This window comes from Doryrhamphus excisus, linkage group LG16 (genome assembly GCF_037039965.1).
Source record: "Doryrhamphus excisus strain RoL-2023G ecotype Guam linkage group LG16, RoL_Dexc_Guam_v1.1, whole genome shotgun sequence".
Classification (NCBI taxonomy): Eukaryota; Metazoa; Chordata; class Actinopteri; order Syngnathiformes; family Syngnathidae; genus Doryrhamphus; species Doryrhamphus excisus.
Window position 1 is genome coordinate 12464764 of NC_136372.1, and position 24559 is coordinate 12489322.

General features: G+C 40.7%; 2 protein-coding genes across 5 annotated transcripts; both read right to left on the bottom strand.

Moving 5' to 3' along the window:
* Window positions 1-438: 438 nt before the first annotated feature.
* On the bottom strand, window positions 439-15249 carry ilf3b (interleukin enhancer binding factor 3b). Of its 4 annotated transcripts, none has more exons than XM_058050481.2 (18): window positions 15178-15249; window positions 14310-14355; window positions 13970-14181; window positions 13614-13788; window positions 12563-12710; window positions 10492-10583; window positions 7789-7884; window positions 7526-7637; window positions 7333-7430; window positions 7154-7262; window positions 6961-7074; window positions 5746-5951; window positions 5243-5413; window positions 4883-5164; window positions 4694-4805; window positions 2701-2745; window positions 1241-1648; window positions 439-1148 (listed from the first exon to the last, which is right to left on the bottom strand). In XM_058050481.2, exons 2-18 carry the CDS (start codon window positions 14316-14318, stop codon window positions 1012-1014), a joined length of 2526 nt encoding a protein of 841 aa, XP_057906464.2. In that variant the 5' UTR covers window positions 14319-14355; window positions 15178-15249; the 3' UTR covers window positions 439-1011. The 4 variants fall into 4 exon arrangements, with proteins under 4 accessions (XP_057906464.2, XP_078653261.1, XP_057906465.2 ...); XM_078797135.1 differs by having other exon boundaries at window positions 13614-13791; window positions 15178-15199; XM_058050482.2 differs by lacking the exons at window positions 439-1148; window positions 1241-1648 and adding an exon at window positions 1680-2237.
* Window positions 15250-15563: 314 nt separating this feature from the next.
* LOC131103858 (prostaglandin E2 receptor EP1 subtype-like) lies at window positions 15564-19743 on the bottom strand. The gene is made up of 3 exons (XM_058050486.2): window positions 19503-19743; window positions 16389-17314; window positions 15564-16275 (listed from the first exon to the last, which is right to left on the bottom strand). Exons 2-3 carry the CDS (start codon window positions 17265-17267, stop codon window positions 16003-16005), a joined length of 1152 nt encoding a protein of 383 aa, XP_057906469.2. The 5' UTR covers window positions 17268-17314; window positions 19503-19743; the 3' UTR covers window positions 15564-16002.
* Between the last annotated feature and the right edge of the window lie 4816 nt (window positions 19744-24559).

The following is a 24559-nucleotide window of genomic DNA, read 5'->3' on the forward strand; positions in this document are numbered from 1 at the left end:
TAATCTCCATTTCTGACGGAGCAGTACAACTTCCGGTACGATCACCTAACACATCCTGTGCTCATTAAAGTCAGGCCTTCAAAATAAAACAAAACACACCGGTCCGGGATGTCCAATTTACAGGGATTACTGTACATCTTTTAATAAGACAGATTGTAACCAGCTTTTGTAAAATAAAAAAAAAATATATATATATATATATCGGTCGGTCGATATTCGTATCCCATCATGGAGTGGGTAAAGCCAGGCCAAGCCTTCAAAATAAAAGAAAGTAAAACATAGTCACCATGTTCCATATCTGGCTTCTAAACTCATCGGAGATTAAGGCCAGTCTTTTGAAAAACTTACAAGTTAAGAGATAAATGGGATTCAAATGTAGTGTTTTTTTTCTAATCCTTCATTAATGTAGGGAGTAAATAAACAGTGAAGTCTGAAACATAAATTCAAAATATTTTTTATCAATACAAACAAATATTGTTACATACACAGAGGGAAAAAATACATCCACAAAATCAAAAGCTGATTAGACCATAATTATGGATTAAACATTAGCAAGTATGCATTTCCGGTAGCCTCTGCATCATTAGTAAATTATGGCATCAAACCACAATATGGAAATAAAAACAAAAAAACTCAAAACTAAAAGCCAAGAGAATATCTACAAGCCTTGGGTCATTACAAGCAGAGATAAACATTACAGTTGCCATGCAACTTGTTAAAAAAATTTGTGCTACACAAGACCTGTCGCACCAGATTTCATACTTAGTGGTTTGTATAAATAGAGTAAAAGACAAAACTAGAACTAAAAAGACAGGACTGAGCACATCAAATCTCTCAAGCAGATCACCAAATGGAACCACAACTCAGTCGAACATCTTCTGGTGATGTGTAGCACAGGACCAAAAACGCACATCAACAGCAAACATGTAGGAAGGTAGGGAGAGCACAGAAGGATTTTTTTTGGAGGGGGGGGGGGATTTAGAGGTGAGGATTCACACGAGCAAACTGAGTCTATCTATACTGGTAAGTTCCGCTGGCGTCTGCCTTGCCGTAGCTTGCAGGACTGTGGTACTGAGAATGGCTGGTGCCAAAACCTTGGTTTTCACCACCACCTCCTTGCGTGTTGTAATTGGATTGGCTGTTGAAACCTTCAGAGGGGAAAATTTAAATTAAATACATCGTCAATTAGTCAGTTTGTGTGTGGTATACTTATACGCTAATATCAACAAACGTCACTCACCATCATAATTGTACTCCTGGTTTCCTCCAGTACCCCCTGTCACCTGGCTCGGGTAGGCAGTGCTATAAGGGTATGCCCCTGCACCACCCTGGTTGAAATTCTTCTTTCCCTGTCCATAGCCTTGGCCATACTGGTTATAGGAGCCCTGTCCGGAAGGGTTGCTGGCCTGGTAGCTTCCTGCAGCACCACCGCTCGCACCTGAAGGACTTTGAAAAGATGGCTTTCCTCCCCGTGTGGGGGGTTTCTTTTTGGGGATTTTTCCAGCCCCGGAATTGTAGGCTCCGTCACTCTCGTAGTACGAGCCATATGAGCTTTGTGTTGATGCTTGTCCTGTGCTGGCTGCAGAACCACCTGCAGGGCCACTTGATGGCCCGCCTCCTCCGTTTGCACCACCGTTGTTGTAGTAATCTGAGAAGTAATAGCATGGCACTATCTTAACATGCAGCCGGTAACGCTGTGGGTTTCTAACAAGCGCACACACACGTGCAATCAGGCCATGTAGGAACACAGCAATTAATGGTAAAATCACATTTATTGCAATAAAAACAATACTTATAAAACAAGGACTTTGTGGGTGAGATATCTGCTTAACAAAACTAAGAGCATCACACATTCAGTGCAGCCATAATTCAAACTGTTCAAAGTACAAACTACAGTTGCAAAAGCATAATCATCACAGATGTCATAAGGAATGTATCATATATAAAAGCCATAATCAACAAAAAGGGAGACTATAGACATCCAGATGTTTGCACCATCCATAGCAGATGGTGACTTATGTTTAAATGCATGCAGAGGCAGAGTGTCTTGTGGAGGTTGCAAGTGGACTGACAAAAGAGGGGTTCATTATATTTCCAGGGTTTGCGGACTTTGAAGGGTGTTCTGGAAGCAGCTGGAACACATCTGAGTGTTTTTTGTCTTATCTACATGTCTTTTTTTTGTGTGTGTGTCTAGTTCTCAAACTCGTGGTAGCCATAGAAGTCTGAGACAAAGTCACCTAAAGAGTGAGACAAGGCAGAGAAGGAGGGGGAAAATGTCAAAATGAGATTTTTTTTTTTTTTTTTTAAATGAAGATTTTTCTGCCTTAAAATTTGGATTCATGTTGTCCAGATTGTGAAATTAAGCATGACTTCAAAAGATTTCTCTGCTCCTGTCACGCTCAGGTAAGTATGTCAGTGCTCAGAATAGGCTGCCAAAAGCAAGAAAGGGTGTAGGGGAATTGTACAAAGCAGATGCAGGACTGCCAACTTAAAAATCCCTGAATTTGGGATCATCCAAACTGTTCAGTATCTATTTTTGCTGGTTGATAGGCAATGCATACGAGATGTGGCAAGTCCTTGGCCTGACATAACAAGAGCAGGTAATGGTATGGTTGCACACACAGACCGACTGGTAGTTTGGATTTCTCATGTTGTAACAGTGGAACTACAATCAAGCAAAAAAAGGAAAAGAATACTTACTGTATCCAGACATGGAGCTGTTTCCATAACCGTACGTGCCAAAGCCTGTTGAGTAACAGATCAGATGAGAAAATTAGTGCGAAATTAGACAAAGTCTTGGTATTAAAATAGCAATATTAAATGCGTGTTGGGAGTTTGTATTGACTTTCATACACTATTTGATATCTGGATGTCCATGAAAGGCAAGGCGTTGAGAGAAAACGTCATGTGAGCAGTCATTTATTAGCCACGTTTACATGAAGAAATTTTCCTCTTTCCGAATGACATTCCAGAAAACAGTGTATACCGTAAATTCCAGACTTTTTTCCCAAACTTTCAACCCTGTGGCTTATTCAGTGATGCGGCCAATTTATTAAATTTTTCTTGTCTTGTCTAAATTAAATTAGTGTGAACATACCCTCATCATGGAAAATGCAAAAAGAAATGCATATGACGCAGCTTTCAAGCTAAAAGCAATCGAGCTGTCCGATAAAGAAGGAAACAGAGCTGCTGCACTGAGGACGATGACGTCGATGGCTTCAGTTCAAAGGAGGAAGATGAAGACGCCTTACCGTGATTTTTACCAGTATGTTCCTTTACCAGACCTGTTTTACCAGACCTGTTATACTGTGTTGCTAGCGTGTTGTTACCATGTTGCTACCGTTTTACTGCCGCGTCACAGGCACCGTTTGTGAAGAAAGTTATATTATTATTATTGTTAAGTTATATTATTATAACTTTGAAAACTCTCTCTGTGTACCGTCTTTCTTTGTAAATATGTTTACATATTTTAATGTGGGTACATGCGGCTTATATACAGGTGCAGCTTGTGTATGTACAAAATCGGTTTTCCTCTAAAAATGTAGTGGGTGAGGCTTATAATCAGGTGCGTTCTATAGTCCGGAAATTACGGTAAATGCATGTTGGGAGTTTGTATTGACTTTCATACATTGTAGATAAAAAAGCACTTCCATATTTGGTATCTGTGTGTCCATGAAAGGCAAGGCGTTGAGAGAAAACGTCATTTGTACAGTCATTTACATTAGCCACATTTACATGAAGAGATTTTCCTCTTTCCAAATGACGTCCCAGAAAACAGTGTATACATGGAAAGGAATATTCCAATTCCCGCTATAATCAAAACGGAATCGTCAATGAGGCATGCGCAGTAAAACGTAAACAACATCACGTGATTCATCAAAGATGGCGGACGAGAGTGTGATTACCACGGTTGTTGGGACAGTTGCTATGCTTTTTTTAAAGCAGCAACTTGAACATTCAGTTCTTTTAAAGTTTGTATTAAAAACAAACTTTCCGCTGTAGTCCAGTGATGACTGCTCGCCGCCATTTTCAAAACCTGAGCGACGTCTGCGTGTTACATCACAGCTGAGCATGCACTGAAAGAACGCACCCTGACAACTTTCCGATTGAGTGGGTACAAGACACCTCAATCGGATTGGGGAAAGGAATATTCCAGCCCTGTGAATCCGATTATATATTCATTTGGATTGCCACTTTTCTTTCGGAATGAGGTGTATACAAAGGTTACATTCTTTCCGTTTGAGCAAATAACCTGAATGGAATTGGAATATTTGGGTCCATGTAAACGTGGCTATTGTTTATGAATACAGTTACCATTTTCTACCTGATTTTTCTTACTAACATGCTTAAAAATTACATTTGGAGTTTCCAGGATTTTTGGTCATAATTAATTTTTTCCCCCCTGAAAATAGAAAACATGCTTCACTGCCACTCTTTTTTTGGCAGGTCCTTGAATGTAGCATAGTTGAGTGCCATGAGATGCCAACGTTTTGTTGGTTTGACATTCCACCGGGCAAGTAAACAGAGCAGCCGAGCAGCCAGCAAGCACTTATGGAGTAATGGCAGTATCCGTAAATTCTGCCAATATCGGAATCAAATACAGATACAAATCCCGAAGCTTCATTCCTAGAATTACAATTTAATCAGCCAGTGTAAAACCAGTTGAGAACCCCAAGTGTGTCTGGTATTTTACCTCCTCCGTTATTGAAACCCCTGCCTCTTCCACGACCTCGCCCTCCTCTCCCTCTGCCCCTGGGCATAGTCGCATCGCCGGGAGGTCCCATCATGCCAAAGCCTTCGTTGTTCTGAAAGGACATTTTCAACAAGACTGTCAAAGACTCCATCTCGGATAAACATGACCATGCGTTCTCTGGGTGCTTACAGGGAGTGATCCCTTTTTCTTTTTAGTCGCTTCAGTCGCAGAACCCTCTGGAAAGAGCTGATCCAAAGCAGCCAGTGCTGCATACGCCTTGGCCACCTTCTTGTTAGATCCTGTCCCCTGGAACTTCTGCCCATCAATCTCCACTTCCATGACAAAGCGTTTATCATGGCTGCCACCGGTCTCTGAGGTAAGTTCGTACTTCAGGCCACGCCGCTTCTCGTTCAGTTCCATCACGGGGTTCTTGCCGTGTTTGGTCAGAATCGGTCCCTGTTGGCGGGTGGTCTGAATAGCAGAGAGAGGGGGAGGAAGTCACAATGTCTCAATAATCCATGCCTGTAACCAAAGACGGGGACTGTGTACCTCTGCAGCATCGGTGCTGTCGGTGATGGCTGGTCCTGTGGCCGCTGGAGCAGCTTCAGTGGTTGGCTTCACAGGCTTCACATCCTCCAACGGTGCTGGGGTTTCTTCCAGTTTTATGGGCTCTGGAGTTTTTGCTTCCACTCCTGTGGGCAAACCCATGTCTTGCAAGGCCTGCAGATGAAAAAAAGAAAAACAAGGGGGTTCAAAGCAAGCAGATACACAATTATTTTATTATTCTATGTGAGTGTCTGCCCTCTAAACATGTTGTATACAGACAGGAAATCATTTACTACAAGCTGAGTAATCACAGCCTTTTGCGGTTAGTGTCGCTGTTGCTTGAGGATTTCGTTTCGAGGAGTGTAAAGACTGAACAAAGAAACAGAAACTGGCAAAATGCAACAAAATGTGCACCTGAAAGCAGCAAAGCGTACAAGCGCATTAAAGAGTCAAAATGCATGCATATTCGTTTCTAGGACATTCTTTTCCACACACACTGCGCTCACCTTCACAGCGACATGCAGCTTGGCAGTCCGTTTGGACGGACCGGAAGCCGTGAAGGTCTTGCCATCAACTTCTACCGACATAGTGAAGACAGGAACATGAACCGGTCCCGTCTGGGATATCAGCTTGTATTGCAGACCCGGCTTCAGCTGGTTGAGCCGCATCAAAGCGTTCATAGACTGGGGAGGATCAGGCTTATCCTCTGCAGCTGGTGGACAGAATACAACCATGGAATTATGACAAGATTGGAAACATATGGGTATATTCACTCAAAGACTTATGAAAGTTCAATTGAGGAGAATATACGGTCATTTCCTCGGTCCGTGTTAGAGTTCCGTTATACCAGAAACACCCGTTTTGGTGTCAAGTTATACCTAAATGAATACCTACATCCCCCATACTGTACACAGATTATATAAAGGATATTATATACTGTAATAAAAAAAACATTAAATACACTGGATTAAATACTTGTTCCCTTGTTCGAAGATACTATCTTTCTCCTGGTGATCACAGCGTTTGGAGTCTGGGACCAGCCAATGTTAATGTGCATTTTACAAGTTCTCTTTTTTCTTGTTGTACAAGGGTCTTACTCAATCCATTCCATAGTTTGATCCTACATACTGAAATGCTAGGACTATGTTAAAAAGCCATAGCATTTCAGTATGTGGAATGCATACATATTGAAATGCTAGGACTATGTTAAAAAGCCATAGCATTTCAGTATGTGGAATCAAACTATGGAATAGATTGAGTAAGACCCTCAAACAATGCACAACGATGAGCCAATTCAAGAAACAATACAAGCAGTTGATGTTTGCTAAATACAAGGATGAAGAGTCTTGAACCAGTCATGATGTGCTATATATATATATCACTATATTGACACTTACTATGGTACCCATTAGGTCATTGGATGGTCATATCACCTCGTACTTCGGTACGTGACAAAAACAAAACAACACACATAAATTATATTAGGAAAGCAGGAAGTGAACAAATGTAACAGTTACTGATTATAAAAGTACCAGATGGAGGGGTAGGATTTAATAAGCTTTGCTTCTTCCTACTCCTTTTGGACATGTGGAACTGTGAACTGATTATGTGATGCATTCAATTGTAATCTGATGCATGTTCACATGAAATTAAACAATTAACATTACTATTACAATAATAATAATTTATGGGCATCACATAATCTGGCAAAGTGAACTTACATTTCTTCTGTAGTTTTTTCTTCTTCTTATTGGGAGACTTGTCTTCAATTCCCTCCTCTTCCTCTATGGGCCGTTTCATTGGTGGCGCATATGCTGTGCTGGGCGGGATTTGCACTGAAGATATAATTAATGTAAAAGGTTATTTACACATTCCAACTTTTTAAATTATTATTTAAAACAGTCAGCAGTTTACCGATATAATCAATTGGAGGTCCAGGAGTTTTCTTGGGTATCTTAGAAGGAAGCGGATCCATTCCAAGCACTTTGTGAAGCTGTCCAAATGCTGAGAGCCTTAAGGCATGCTAAGAACACGAGCAAGGGTGAATTTCCGCAAGTTGCGGGTACACCTAAACCTCACATCATCCCACTCACTTGTGCACTCAAAGTGATGTCTTCTCTCTGCTGGAAGTCTAAATGACTAATAGCGTCTGTGGGGTCCTTCTCACATGGATCGCAGATTCCAGCTCCATCTACAACATAGGAGACCAAAAACTGTTTTGGACTACTTTTTCCCCATCATTGAAAAAACATAAGCATGGGGATCACAGTAGATACGCAAGCTCACCTGGCATCAGGATTCCTGAAGCAAGACATTCCAGAACTCTGCGCAGTGCTTCTCCTGCCATCATGGGGCGGTTTCCTGTGCCAATGGCTTTCTCACAAATCAGCTCCAGGGGCTACGCACGAGAAACGTAGACGCTTTTTTTAGATTAAGTCGAAGGAGATGCGCAATATGCAGGCACCACTCGAGATCTTGCAATCTCTGACTTTATTTTATGGTTTACAGAAACATCCGGATCGCCCCTTAATCAAGAGCTTTGCACTCACCCAGCCACAAAGAGGAGTCCATGTGGGGACACGGGCACACAAATCCCTTAGAACCCGAATGACAATTACACAGGAGCGCAGTCCGTTGGCTCTGGCCTGAGGACACAAGTAAGGGAGGGGTGGGAGGGGGGCACGAGGACGACAAGCAAAAGTAAGCCAAAAAGGGGAGAGACAACACAGACCATTAAAAAAAATCCATAGAAATGGAACTAATTTTGAAAAATGACAACAATAGAACACCTGAGCAAAGTTATTATGGAAATGTACTAATGTAAAGGGAATCCCTTATGAGTGAGTTATGAGTCATCTGACAGAGTCACAGTGTAGTGATCAAGCAGAAAACATTAAAACCAGGACTTAAGTGTCTACAAAGCTGTGTCCGACATACACCAAGTTTAAAATGAGAGAGTCATTTTGAAATGGCAGGTCGGTATAGTCAATGAGAGTAAAAAAAACAAACAAAAAACACGAGGCTAGAAGGGTGCAATATTCCTGATGGATTTGTGGCACAAAGCGACAAACAGCCACAAAACAGGAAGAGATGAGGCTAGGAACTAGGGTTGGGCGGTATTTTTATTTTTTTATATATTCTTCCAATAATACGAAAATGGAGTATGCCGGTATGAATTAAAAGGCTGAGTTGACGGCTGTGTGCCGCGGTGGATGCACAAGATCAGGGGTCTCAAACACGCGGCCCGTGGGCCAAATGTGGCCCGCAGGACACTAGTTTGAGGCCACTCCTTGATATGAAAGTTTAATGGATGCTGCTTTGATATGGATGCTGTATGGTATCATGTACCCAGAAAAAATTATTACGTTTGAGTAATGTTTATATTAAAGGTTAAAACACTGTTAATAGTTATCCTCCCTATCCGTGTGGAAGTGGTAAGTTTTTGGCTATTTAGGTTTAAAAAAAATAACTTGAAGGCTACCGTTTAGGTCGCTGGCTCTCTAGTTTGCGAGTTAGCATGTGTCTCAAGACCCTGCAGTTGCGCAATATGTTGTAAATAAAAAGAGTATAAATGTGACTATAGTCGTGTTTTGTCATGTCTACAGGGCTCTAATAATGCTTTGTTCATTTTATCTGAAAAAATAATTTGTCTACCCACCAACTATATGTGGTTTCTTAAGTTTTTATTATTTGCCATTTTATTATTATTATATTTATTACTGATTTATTGATTTTCTTTATTCTTGATTTGTTCATTTATTTTTCATCTTATTTTGTGCAGAAAAATAAAAATTAAGATATTTGAGAACAGTGGAATGTTTTATCAGAGCTTTTATTGTAGAAAATCGGAACCAAAGCGCTGAAAAAGTTTGTATATTTTGCCTTGCCCAGACCCTAGCTCCAGTTAGTTAGTTTCTTACCAATAAATACATGCGCTTTCCAATTTGTGTATTTTGTTATATGGCTTAATGTTTGTAGCTTTTTATACAAGACGCTGCTGAATTTAAATTTTAGATTAACATTGATCACAATATTAAACAAAGTCCATATCGCCCAACCCTACTAAGAACTGAAGCGGTGATAGCAACCAAAAAAACAACAACACGCACAGAGCATAATTATGTGTTTGCATGTAATATTCCACACACAAACACTTAAATCTCTTCATTTGGCTCACAGTCAAATGGAAGTCAGGTGACACCTCCAAATGCTGATTGAAGAGCATCATTTTTTTAGTCAGCATCCTCAAGTACTCAAGAACTTTGACAAACCTGTCAGCCAAATTTCAGAGAAGCAAGCCTTAGCTTTGCATATTGATAATATTGCATCTTGGAAACATTTAAACTTTTACTTTAACTTGTGGAATATATGATTTGCTATCTGTACATTCACTATATCAGGGGTGTCCAATATGCGGTCCGCAGCACATTCTATGTGGTTTTTGCCGGGGACTCCGGTTTCCTCCCACATTCCAAAAACATGCTAGGTTAATTGTTGACCTCAAATTGTCCAGAAGTATGAATGTGAGTGTGAATGGTTGTTTGTCTATATGTGCCCTGTGATTGGCTGGCGACCAGTCCAGGGTGTACCCCCGCCTCTCACCCGAAGACAGCTGGGATAGGCTCCAGCAAGTAGAAAATGAAAAATATGCAGTCATTATTAGAGTAACTATCAATCTGCTGAATTAAAATTTTATATCGTCATATCGTAAAACATGTTAAGGTCCATATCACCCAACCCTAATATACAATATACTGTATATAGAACTTCTTAGCTCATCTACTTAGCTCTCGATGGAACATGTTTGGACACCCCTGCATTATATTGCCAAACGTATTTGGACATCTGGCTATTGCAACACAATTAAGTGCAAATGAAAAGAACAAAACAAGGAGACTTTTGTCCATAGTTGCATGGCAACTACTACTACTACTCACGTAAACAGTGGCATTATAGAAATATTGCACCTGGATACCTGGTTATGTCTATGTAATGGTGCTCATACGAGTAAAGTAGCAGGTAAATTATGAAGAGTAAAAAATGCTATTGAACCTTGCATCTGAATTCCTAATGGACTCAAGGACACTGTAATGGCAAATGTTTTACGTCAACAGTCACTACAGGAAATACACTTCATATGAGCCAATAAAAAAACATAAACACCAATTAAAAACACAAAAAAAGACACAGCATAAAAAAAACAAACTTGAAACTACTTCTGTTTAGAGACAAAATAAAGACAAGATCCAAACCTGGAACCACTTAGCGTGGCGGAGAGACGCCAAGGCAGTTAGGCATTTCTGCCTGTCCAGAGCATCCGGGGGATCGTTGACTGATAGCGTTTCTATTGGCAGGTGGAATAAGAAGACAAGGTACAGTTTGACCAAGGGGAGTTCTGTCAGCCGGCCAGGGGGAACACAGGCAGCCTTCCCAAACCACAGGCAGGAGGGGGAAGGGGAGGGGGACTCCTCCATTGGAGAACCACCAAACGCTCTCAACCTCCGAGATAACATGGCGGTGCACGGTCCGGCAGGTAAGGCATCCACTTAAAAACCAACCAGCTACAGTAATGCGAAGTAAGTTGACATTGGATCATTTAAAGGAGTATTTCTCAAATGGATAAGTGGTTGTATGTGGAGGTTGTATCTCCATGGTTGCATCAGTGTCTGAGCTTGACAGGAGGAAGAGCCCCTCCCCTTTGCCCCAATACTGGGTGCACTGCACTTTGCCCCTTCCGAGACAGAGAGCGGCCAGTTGGTCAAAGGTCCAGCGTCCCTAAAATTGACAAACTAGAAGGCTTGACAGAGAGAATCAGAATTGGAACCACAGGTAGATAAAGTACACAAAAGGTGGGTATCAAAACAAGTCTGCACTGCAGCAAAATTGATGGCTTATAAACAAAGACCCAAATTACGGGGTACCAGTAGCACAGGAGTTGCAGATAAGGTCAAGAGCCCTCTGCTTAAGAGCTCCTAAAGACTTATGTATCCACTATACGGAGTTTTAGTGATGAGACACATCCTGGTGGAAACTGAACTAACTACAATAAATCTGAGCTCGTCACCGCATACATATGTACGACTAAATCATTATTTTATGTCAACTAACTCAAGGGGTAGAGCCCATGGGCAAACAAGACAAACATAATGAATCCACAATTCATCCATAATGAATCCATTCTTGTCCTTATCTGGAACCCTACACTTTCCCCGCCAGGGAATACTGCAATCAAACTGGGTCAACCAACCAATGACAGTTTCACAATACAGTGGAACCTTGGTTTTCAAACGTCCCAGTTTTCAACAAAAAAAAGGTCTCTATTATTGAACACCAAAGCAGCTACGAAGAAACTTCTAACTAAAAATATATTTACTATATACAATGTTCCCCTCACTATTGTGGTTCACCTTTTGAGGAATACCTGTTTCGTAGATTTTTTTTTAGTGCAAAGGAAGTCGGTTCACTGTGACGTGACAATGAACCGATGTTGGAAAAACATCCAAAAACTCATTATCTGAAACTTTGGCATCGTTTAACATGACAATAGAACACTCTAACAAAATTTTTAGGTCAGAAAAGTGGAAAAAGTATAGTACGTCGACTTTTAAAGTCGCTATGAGACAATTGCAAGCTGATTAGCCACAGCTAGCAGCGGGCAAGGCATTACACGTTCAAGTACTCCATATCTCAGCTGCTGAGTTTCAATCGATGACAACTCGTATATTCCACAGAGGCTCCACTAAAAGGTTTACTGTAATGCAGTGAGTCAACAATAAAGGTAAAATGTTAATTTATCAATTTCACTCACTTATAATTATTTGTATTGTTTTCTGCAAATAAAACTAACTATTTCGGGTATCTGCAATGGATTACATTTTCATTATATCCCACAGGGAAAAATTGCACGCGTTCCTGTACGAAAACAGAGGTTCCACTGTATATTGTGCTACTCATTTTTGCTGCAATGCAAACCGTTCATCAATGATAAAGCACATGCAAACAAAGTGGTCTCTCTTTTTGTGTTTGGTTAAATTCTCAGTAAGCCTTCATTTCTTGGGTGACCTTGACCTTTCATGGAGAAGAAAAAGCTACCTGCCCTATACTGTATATTGGGCCATCAAAAATGTACAATTACATTACATGGAACTATGAGAGTGTCTAGAGAGCTATAAGCATAGCAGAGTTTGGTTATGTGACAGTGTAGTCTTGTCCCCTAGCTCCATTGAAGGCCCAATAAACAATATCTGTCTTGTTGCCTGCGTGGCCTCCCAGCTGGAGGTGTGGAGTGCCAGATAAGAAACACTGCAGTCCTATTGCACTTACCGCCAGCAGCGGCCCTCTCCATCTCCTTACGAACCATGGGGGAAGTCAGGTGAATAGTGAGGGTCAAAGGGGGCTCCTTTGTGCTCTTGATGGCGATACTGGCCTCCCGGATGTGCTGGCTTACAACGTACTTGTCTTCTGTGACGAGCTGCGGGCAATATAATCCAGACAAATGAACAAAACACCTGTTTATGACTATCTATATGTTTTTTTTTACATGATTAGAGGGCTCTACACAATAAATAACATCCCTATAGTCACATTTACACTCATATTACCCAATATAGTCGACATAACATAAAACCTGTGTTTTGCTCTGTTAGGGTTTATGGTGCCTTTTGTGAGATAATTCCAACCTGCAATAAAAGCCTGTTATTCCAGAATTCAAGTTTGGTGCTTGTGTGTCTCACGGAACATTACAGTAACATTACTCTACATACATCACAGAGTCTATGAAAATGTACTTGTGCCTATTTATGCTATTTATTATGCTAAATATGCCTATTTTCTCTGCATGGCCACACAGCTAGGAGACCCGAGTTCGATTCCTCCCTCAGCCATCTCTGTGTGGAGTTTGCATGTTATCACCGTGCATGCGTGGGTTTTCTCCGGGGACTCCGGTTTCCTCCCACATTCCAAAAACATGCTAGGTTTATTGACGGCTCCAAATTGTCCACAGGTATGAATGTGAGTGTGAATGGTTGGTTGTCTATATGTGCCCTGTGATTGGCTGGCGACTAGTCCAGGGTGTACCCCGCGTCTCGCCCGAAGACAGCTAGGGATCCAGCACTCCCTTGTGAGGAGAAGCAGTAGAAAATGAATGAATGCCTATTCTCTGACAAATAATGGGCCGCATTCCACCAGGCATAATTAATATATTTTTCAAAAACCGTGACAAGAGTGACACTAAGTCATTCAAAGCAGGAAGTGGTAAAGGATTACTGTATGCCACAAGCCTTTTACGGTCACTTCACCATGGCAGTGCTTTCATAATTATCAAATAGACGTGAAGGACTTGCGCATGTTCAGTCTGGGTGGATTATTCTCTCACCTTAAGCTGTGTAACGAGGTTGTCGGACACCTTCTTCAACAAAGTGATGGTTGGCTTGTCCTTGCACAGGAGCACGAGTGCAAGGTCCAGATCTCCCTTCAATAGCAGGCCCTTTGCCACCAGGCCCACCCTCATCACGCCACGAAGGGTACGTGTGGCTTGATCTTTCTGTTCACTGCTGCGTAGAAACAAATCAAACAAGAGTCAGAGCATTCATTTTGTTGTGATTCGGAATATGAAAGTATGCCAAAATGTATAAAACCAGTGGGGATATGCCGATAATCTGTCACCACAACATTGTGAGCTTGTTGGTTAATGTGGACTCAAATGATGTAGATGTTGTCATGTCTTCTTACCTCTCTTTATCTGCGTCTGAGCCATCAGAGTCAGACTTCTCTTGTTTATCCAGCCAGTCTGAGACAGCCTTGAGGGCTCGTTCTGTGTGGGACACCATGTTTTGCACATTCTCCAGTTCCTCCTGAGTTGGGTAGATGGCAGAATGCTTTGCCATGACATGGCGGTCGTCATTCAAGAAGACACGCAAGGAGCGGTATCGAAGTGGAGGGCCCTATTGGTATAAACAAAAAAGGATTTAGGGTACAATATATGTACAAACATTAAGTACAAGCTCCTAATTTCCTCCGTGCCACACACTTTGGGACCCTCTCATTTAAGGGGTAGACATAAAATGATTACCATCTTCATCGTGGAGATAGCAGCAGCAGGTATGTTGCAATGTTGTCTGAAAAGGGGGGGAAAACAAGTCATTACCATTGTCAATCCATGCATTCATTAACAGTACCACCAGCCTTTGTGTCACAGTAGAATACAATTCAAGTCGATACCACAATGCCATTCACTTTTAAAAAATACATTTTTACAATGTCAAAATCAACGTAATTAAAATCTAGGGTGACTATTAAAGCCTCGTGTGATTTGACATGGAATAGTAAGAAAAAAATCAGTCGAGGCACCTGAACACAACACGGACTAAATGGAGCATTAATAACGTTCGGCCAACTAGTGATGGACGGATACTGCAATCAAAGGCCTAGCGGCAAAATGTCGATTGACACACATTCGTCCTTTCATTAGTTATACCCATGAAACATATGTAAAAGCCAATTGTTATTGCTAAAATACCCTACACCATTTGGTCGGATTCAGAAGGCGACGCCATTTTAATTCCAGTACCAGTGCGACTTGATGGCGATGGCTAACATTAGCTACCACCTCCTCAGAAGAATACAGTTAGCTCATTGTTAGTCATCGATGGGCCTAACAATCACAATAACAATAAACGTGGGCGCTCATTTTATTTCATTTCATTTGTGGGTTTTAAGAGCCATATGAGAGTGCATACAATGAGCGACCAAACACCAATATGTAATAAACGCACACATCTTCAATTAACATGTTAGCTTAGCCTTAACGACGTAGCATTTTGTTGTTTTAAGTCAAACTGGTCTTACAGGGAGACACGTTTAATGGCATCTACACTCTAACTATAGCGCAATAATTGGCGTACAAATGTTGATAACGTTAATGTATGTATTTTACTCACCTTGCAGTAGCTTCCTCTGTCTGCACGCAAGAATTCAGCTCTCTGCAAAGGGATACTGACGTCGTCAGTAAGGTTACGCCCACTACTGTGTTGATTGGACGCTGCTTCTGGGGTTGTTTTTTTTCAGCCAATAGGAAAAATGTTTTTCAAACAGGGTGTGGTCTAAACCCACTCTTCATTATTTTCTGAGTAGATGTAAATATTGAGCATTTATTAATTGTGCTTGTATAATAAACTGCATCCAAAATGAAACTCGTCCCTGGAACTTGAGGGCAAAATATTATTCTTTTAAAAGTAGTATTAATATTTCATGTATATTTTATATGTACTGTATTTGTATAGTCTATTACAGTGGGTCCCATAAACACACAAATATTTTGATTCCAACTATAACTCTTTATTTTCAGATTTCCACAATAGAAGCACAATCACATTCATGCCACTGTAGTACAACAGGCCCAGGGGCGGTTTTTCACATCGTCAAGATGAGCTTAAATAAGAGGTGGTTTGCTCTCCATGCGAGCATATACACAAGTCATTGACTTTTCTATTTTTGTACTCCGTCACACGGCAAAACACATATAACTTCACATACTATGTTGTGACATATTGGACACATTATACTGTACATCTCCTTCAACAAAGAATCTTTAGAATTTGCTTTTGTTCTCATAGAGGACATGCTTTCATGCAAACGTGGTGTACAATTTGCATTTGGACTATAAACTACAATCAGTTCACAATCTTTATCATTCAGAATCCCATCAAATCATTTGGAACACAGAGTTCTGACCTGCTGAATGACAGGTGGCATGCGCCGTCCCCTTAAATCTTAACATTATGTTTCTCCGAGGTCTGAAGGGAGCTGACTTCCCAGCGGAAAGAGCGAATCATACTCCCCCTCAAACTGGCCTGCCTTTTAGTGATGCTGTAAATTTTACGTAGGATGGCGCGCCGCAGCAGGATGTAGACCCATGGGTCCAGGATCTGGTTGCAGGTCGCCATCCTGACACCGGTCACCATTAACGCTCTGTAGGTGTCTATGTTAGGGTGTAGGGAGCCCCTGTAGGACCGGGTGGCTGAAATGAGTCCAAAGACCTATAGGAGGAGGGGGGGGGGGGGGCAGTGAAACAGCTTTAGGAACAGAACTGCACTCTACAGTCCTTCTAGGATTTAACAAGCTTTGAAATGGGTGTAAGCCTGAAACTCACCAGCAGAGGACTCCAGCAGATCCACGAGGCGACCATGATGCCAACCAGCTGGACCACCATCTCAGTGTCATGAGACCTGGCCGAGCCGCGTTGGGAGCAAGACTTCTTCTTTAGTCGTGCTCTGACCAGCGTGATCCCACTGATGGTGTTACACACAAAGGCAAAGGCCAGTGAGCTCAATGCCAGTCCGGAGAAGAGTGCCACAAAGACCAGGTCCGTAGCTCTGGTGCCTTCCATTACCCTGATAAAACACCACGTGCCCGGGTACTGGTAAGTGTATGCTCCTAATCCGAAAAATGGCAGCAGGGCAACACCCAATGCCAGCAGCCAGATGAGAGCTAGTGCCATCTTTGTCCTTGCCGTGGTGACCAGACGAGCGTGTAGCAACGGTCTGGAGACGCCCAGGCAGCGCTCTGCCGCCATGGCACAGCCCAAAAAAAGGGGACACAAGCCGAAAAACACCATGCAACCCCCCAAAAACAAACAGGAGCCATCTGGATCACTTTTGAGTTCGCCTCCTGAGATGGAAGGAGGGCCATTTGAGTTCACAGCCCCTGCTGAGTATCTTCTGAGCACCAGGGCTCCGGGGATCACATGTCCTGCTAGATCAGTCGAAACCAGACAACTGGCTAAGAACAAAAACGTAGCCTTTGACCTGCGGCGGAATCGTTTGTAGGCATTGGCGAGAATGAGGAGCGCCACCACATTGAAGATGATTCCAAGAGTCATCGTGATGCCAGGTACTGTGGGACTGTTTGTCGATACGGTGGTGTTATCGAACACGGATCCCACTGCTGGCTCCTTCGCCATGACGTTATGGTTCGATGGGGGCGAGGAGGCAAAAAAGCCGGAGGTGTTGTTACGCTGCATTGCCAACATCACTGCTCAACTTCGGGGTTGATATGGTCCTCTTGGCTGTGAGGATCCTTGAATGAAAAAAAATGGATTAACTTCCTGTTTTTTAAATAATGATAGCAATCAGGTTAAACTGTAACAACAAACTAGCACAGCATTATCATCTCACAACAATATCCTAACATCTCTCCCCCAAAGAAAGGGATAACTTGATAACATGTAATAGTTGCAGTATCTTGCCGTGTTTTCATGATTTGAGGCACATTGATACACATACTTATGCTAGCTCCATCAACAACAGCATCATAGATACTTGGGATGGCTGTGTCTTCCAGCACAAGACGTGTGCTCCAGTCCTCAGGTAAAAAAATGCTGACGGCAAACAAGCATCTTGTTGAGTCTTTGTAGCGAAATTGAGAGCTAGGTATCCACTTATTAGCGACACGTTGTGTTTGTCCGCCAGATAAAAATAGTTTTTCATGTTATAATTTCAATATTACTGTAGCTTGGCTAATATACAGGTCAGTCATGTAAATTGAACCCTGTTGGAGTTGTTTTTAGTGTTTTTTGTGAGCGCTATAGCATCAAAATAGTTTTTTACCCATGACGTCGGTTGTTAGCGCATAGCTAACTGTTAGCTAGCTCATATTAACTCATTTCTTGCACCAGAATGCACAGAAAAGAGAAATAAGCATTTCCCCAAAAGTCCAGTTCCCCTTTAAAGTTTAAATAAATCAATGTTGTTTCTGAAATCAATATTTGAGTTTACATAAAAAAAATATCCGCAATTTGGTTTGACGTTTATTATTTTTTAAACGTTTTTTTTTCTTTTTTTAAATTTTTTATTTATTTATTTGATTTCAAACCAGTTGAGAAGCACTACTCTAGACTTAAAATAACAACCTTAACATCACATTTACACTCATATTAGCCAATATAGTAGACAGAATGACAGCAAATAAGCAATTTGAGACATAAATAAGACTCATGCTCATGTTCAGAGTTGTTTTTTTAGTTCGGCGTGCCTTAGTGCAGCAACAGTAACTTGTGTTTTGTGAGAGAATTCAGACCCAAAGTAAAAATCTGTTGTTCTGGTGATCAAATTTGATGCTTGTGTGCCTCATTGAAAACTTACAGTAATATTTCTGACTCCTGGCAACCAGTATAGAAACTACATATCATTCACAGCATCCTTGAATGTGTCTACTGGATGCTTTTTATATGTATTTTACCTCATTTATACATTTCTATTCATGAAAATTATCAATTTAGGCAAAAAAAAATATATGCAATTTGCTTTAGTAGGCATACATTTATGACCATTCATTCATCCATTTTCTACCGCTTATCCTCAAGAGGGTCACAGGTATGCTGCAGCCTATCCCAGGTGTCTTCCATGGGGTACACCCTGGACTGGTGGCCAGCCAATCACAGGGCACATATATACAAACAACCATTCACACTCACATTCATACCTATGGATAATTTGGAGTTGCCAATTAACCTAGCATGCAGCCGATTTATGACCAATAATCGGCCATTTTCAACCACAAAACAGCATGAAAAATCACAATAGGGTGAAGCCGCAAAATTAGAGTCACAAAATGGCGAGGGACTACTGTAATACTTCACTTTTTGGACGTGGTTGCTGTAATAAAGACTTAAAATCTTGTTGTAATGAGGTTTGACTTAGTATCCCATAATACCAACAGTACGGGTTGTTGGAACAGGTTCTAACAGTTTTTGCCTTCCTTAAAAAACACAATTACGCATCCAATTTCATTGACCTCATGTAAATGCTGTATGTATTCTTAGTGTTTTGTACGATTATGAGCAGTATAATGTGAAGAATAAAACACAGTATGAAAAAGAGGTTGAGATTTTTGAATAAAGTACATGTTTTAAGGCAAATCAAAGGCACACAGTTGCAAACTAAGTACCACATTTCACTAGAGCTCTTATGTTTTGTTTTTTGTTGCAAAGAAAACAGCCTGCTTTCATGTGTTCAGGTGTTCTTAGTGCGACAAACCTCTCTTTCTTTAAATTATAGAGCTACTTTATATAGAAGTTTTAAAAAGGGAGCAAAAAGCGTTGTCTTTAATTTAGGCTTTTTACAAAATTATATATGTAGTAATCTCAAAGTGGCCCCGTGTATCCTTTTTTTGTATGCAGCCCTCTTGAAAAAAGTTTGGACACAAAATACATGAAAAAAAAATCCAAATGTTGAAAACAAACCTTAATTCATCCTTTCTACCGTACCTCTGAGTGAGGAAATCCATGCATTCCAAGCTTGTATTGACAGCCAGTCATCTGTGTTGTTATGTTCAATGTGACGATCCAGCTTTCCGACCCTTCCAAATGACTTCTTTGGTAATTCCTGACTGTGTGGTTCCTTGGTGATTCCTGTTGGAGCAAGCAGCCTCGCAGTGACATTGCACAAGCATGCCCTCTGCTATTTGACTGCGGCTGCTTGCTTTTACATGTGAGTGGCTGCAGCCAGCCAACGTCACCTCTGGGTGTCTCACTGACGTCCTTGGAGGAGAGACCGCCTTTTTCTGACCACTCCACTAAATCACAGATAATGGCATAAAGGCTTGCACGGAATAGCTCGTTATTGTGGTTGCTGTGTGTCTCAATGAGGTCATCAAACTATTGTTGAACTGTGCAAATGTAAGCTTTTTGTAACTTGTTAAGCGTGTCTGAAACGCACAAGGACATTTTTTATAAATTTACACTGGAAAAGTATAAGTTCTTCTCTGTCGCAATTACTAATATTAAGTACCCCGCCTCTTGCCCAAAGTCAGCTGGGATAGGCTCCAGCATACCCCCGCCTCCCCAGTGAGGACAAGCGGCACAGAGCAATGCTCTTTGCATAAGTAGAATTTGGCTATATTTCATGTATTTGCCATTGTATGACTCCACTCAAAATATGTACCTAACAAATATACAAATATTTCCCAATATGAGTTCATCCATCTATCCATTTTCCTCCACTTATCCGGGTCCGGGTCGCGGGGGCAGCAGTCTCAGTAGGGAAGCCCAGACTTCCAGCTCCACCGGGACCGAGACACCAAGGCCTTCCCAGGCCAGCTGTGAGACATAATCCCTCCAGCGTGTCCTAGGTCTGCCTCGGGGCCTTTTCCCGGCTTGGCATGCCCGGAACACCTCACCAGGGAGGCGTCCGGGAGGTATCCGGACTAGATGCCCGAGCCACCTCAACTGCAACTCCTCTCGATGTGAAGGAGAAGTGGCTCTACTCTGAGCTGCTCACCCTAATATATAATATGAGTTCAACATGGAAAAAATCTCCAATATTTTCAAATGTTCCAATAAGGCATTGCATCTGAGCAATGCACTGATTGGGGCGCTGCAATGACGTCAGCTTCCCTCTGGACTTTGGATTCCGGAGGAGGCAGTATTGCAACACCATCCACCATTTTTATGCTTTCTATGCTCTTTGGATTTCTGGTTTTCTGAAATGAAATGCATGAAGACAAAACATTAAAATGTTGTTTTTTCATGTTAATTCAGAGGAAGAAAATCACTCCCTCCAGCTGAAAAACCCCAACAGTGCCTGTTTCATCCGCTTCCTTTCCAAACAGCTCCGTAATTGTCCGTGCTGACGGTGACTCTCAATAATCATTTGCACCAAGGACAGCCAGACCACAGCTAGTGATGCTGTTGAGAACAACAGGATTTCATATACTCACCCAAGCGGGTGTTTGTGAGTATCATTAGTTCCTCTGTAACTACTCCAAATGTATGTGCCTTGGTTCCTCAGTAACTACTCATGAGGTCCTCAGACCTACCAGCAATAGTACTGTTGGCCAAATATTTCAGCCAAGAACCATAAAAACACATCAAAACACACATTTTTTAAAAACTTGGAAGCAATACTTTAAATACGTTTTCTTGCAGTATCCACAGAAAGTCTGGTTTCACATTAAAAGTCAAACAAACGTTGAAATATTGTTTATAGTTTACCGGAATGCAACACAACACAAAATGTTTCGACCTTGGAACATTTATCATGTGTGAGACGTTGTTTAACTTGGCCACTAAATATCTTGTCCCTCTCTCAGGCGTCTGAAAGTTGAACTCTTGCTACTTTCATATTTTTGGTTTTAGGATCTTCTTGCGTGTTTGTATCTGAACACAACATATTGTAGGTAGTATTACTGGGTCAAGTATGGTACCGTACTTGATTTACTCAAGGTTACCAAAGCTTTGTGTGTATAAAAAGATGTGCAAACTTGATAACAGATGCAAACCTGATCTAATAACACAGGGGTGTCCAAACCTTTTCCACCGCGGGCCACACACAGAAAATCAACACTTTTATTCAGTATTATGAAAACTAACACATGTAGATATGTAAAAAAAAACACAGCTTAGCTTCATAATTTTGCTTGTTGTTTTTAAAAATTGTCCAAATATTTAAACTTTATTTTTAAACCATCTTAGTAAAATGTCTACTTGTAATATTATGACTTTATTCTTATCATATTTTCACTTTATTCCTTTTATTATGATTATTGTCATAATATTTTAACCATATATTTTACCATAATATTATCACATTTTCTCCAACCTAATTTCCCCAAAATAATCTCATAGGAAAACTGCAGTTTTTGGGGAATTTTGCCAAATTTTGCCCATCATTCACCATCCATGTGAAACATGAACACATATTTTTTTCCTTTTTCTGTCCATTATAACGCAAAAAACTAGTTAATATGAGCTAGCTAATGCACGTCATTGGGACACACCTAAGCCCTCTAAAAAAACATTGCATTTTTTGATATACATGCTGGCGCAAAAGTGTTTTCTTTCATATTTTAATTCCATGCTACTAAAATTATGTTATTATTCTTGCAAAATTCTTACTTTTTTTGTTAGTTTACAAGTTTTTCTCTTAATATTTTGACTTTATTCTTGTAAACTTGTAGTTTATTTTTGTGTTTTAGTTTTTTTGTTATATTTAACAATATTTTTAAATATATATATTAAAAAATGTGATTCATCATTTCGCACTTATAATGTTCTGTGTCTATTATTCTATTTGATATGACTAATATAAGTTATAATGATGCATTATTATTATTATTTCTGCTATGATTCACACTCATTTCAGATTAATAGCTAACCCGAGCTAACCCTGGTGAAGAACTGACTGATCCATCAATGTTGATCATGGCCAAAAGCACCATCGCGCATTCCTGCACGTACATCAAGTGACATGGACTGAGGATGCTGAAGATGAAAGGCTGTTTAGGCACACAGGAGGGATGATTTAAACACTTGGGATCATGCCAAGGACCTTTAAGGGACCAGTAAACCGCAGTTTCCTTCCCATGCATGAGAATTTATACTCATACCACATGCATGCACGTGTAAAATCTCGCCTACGCAGCTGGAGGATGTTTCTGTTATGTCACTGTGGGGGACCGTGCTTGTAAAGTGCTTTAAAATGATAACCATACATTTTAAACATAGTTTGTTGTTAAAAAAAATACAGCAGCAACAATACAGGGGTAGCCATACTACTACTAAGAAACTTAAAGGGGACCTGTTATGCTAATTTTTCCGACCCTTTGTATTGAGTTGTGGTCTTCTATAGAGCAGCTACACACAATAACCTGCACAGAAAACGTTTTAGATCTTCCAGAATCTGCACCTATTCCAGCTGTATTTCCTTTGATTGGTGCTTCCTGCCAAACGGTCTGTTCATTTATTCTACCCAAGGCCTGCCTCTGGTCACACATTCAAAGTGCTGCCTAACTATGAACCATATAAGGACGTCCGCCCCTCTGTGACATCACAAAGGGTCACTTGAACCCCGCTTTCTGAAACCGACTGTTTTGAGCCTTCCCAAATTTCTTTTCAGAGCTCACTTCCAAATGCGCAAACCTCATCATCTGAAACTTTGGCATCGTTAACACGAGAATACAACATTTTAACTACATTTATGGGTTAGAATAGTGGGAAAAGCGTATTTTAAACAAAAAAATTCTTTGTTAAACTGCACGTTTTAGAATGGCCTGTTAGTGTTGCCAACCTAAGACACACCTGTGTAATAATCCTCATGTCTAATCAGCAACCTGATATTTCGACAGATTATTCAACAATATTTGCGAGACACAGGCCTTTTGTGTATGTAGAAAAAGTTCAGGAGCGAAAACAAAAGTTGCCTTTATATTTTTGTTAGTGTAGATAGTATAACCTCCACTGCAGCATTTGAGACTCTGACATTATCACTCCTGTCTTTCATCAAACACAGGTAATGACTCCACTCACTGGTGTGTGAGATAGCCACAGCTCAATGATAAGAACAGTACAGTCCCATAGCCAATGAGATGTAAAACCCATTAGCGATAAGTAATGTTAAAATAATCCACTGCCTCATAAGAGGAACTACGTACATCATTCTGCAAATGTCAGCACGGAAATAAATGCCTTGATGCATAACTTTGCCATTATCCTAGCAGAACATTATGATTATAATATTGCTAAAATTGTTTTTTTCCAGTAATTAGCTTTCACAAAGGTGAAACAGTGGTCATCTTCATAGCTTTCCATTCTACCTCACTCACATATGTCAAGCGTAAGCTATTTTCAGCTCGACTGCGGGACTCCCATTCTTAACATTTGCTCCAGGCTGTGGTATTAATCTTGTTCGTACTTGTCTTGAAGTGAAGAGCTCTCTTTTTCCTCCCCTTCGTCGATGGCTGGAATTGAAACAATGTTTATGTCTGACAGTGCGCAGTGGTGAAAGAATACAATGTGTGCCTTGTAAAGAGCTGCACTGAGGAAGAATTACATTGCTTGTTATCATAAATTCCTGTGTATAAGCCCACTAAATTTAGAGAGGAAAACAGATTTGTAAACCAAACTAGTTTTTTTATGTCACAGGCACCAATCATGAGTTTGTAACCCCATTAGAAATTAGCAGGAAGTCATTCCTCAATATAACAGTCTGTCTCACTGTGTCATCATACAAAGAACACTAAACTCATCACACAGCAAATTAACACTCATAAGGAATATAGAAACATGTACCAATAGTATTGTTTATGTCACAGGCACCAATCATGAGTGAGAAAAGTTTGTAACCCCATTAGAAATAGCAAAAATAGAAAAAAGTCATTCCTCAATATAACAGTCTGTCTCACTGTGTCATCTTACAAAGAACACTAAACTCGTCACACAGCAAATTAACAATCAAAAGGAATATAGAAACATGTACCAATATGAGTGTAACATGGAAGAAGATCCAACTATTTAAAATTTTCCTGTAATGCATTACAAAGCAAAGC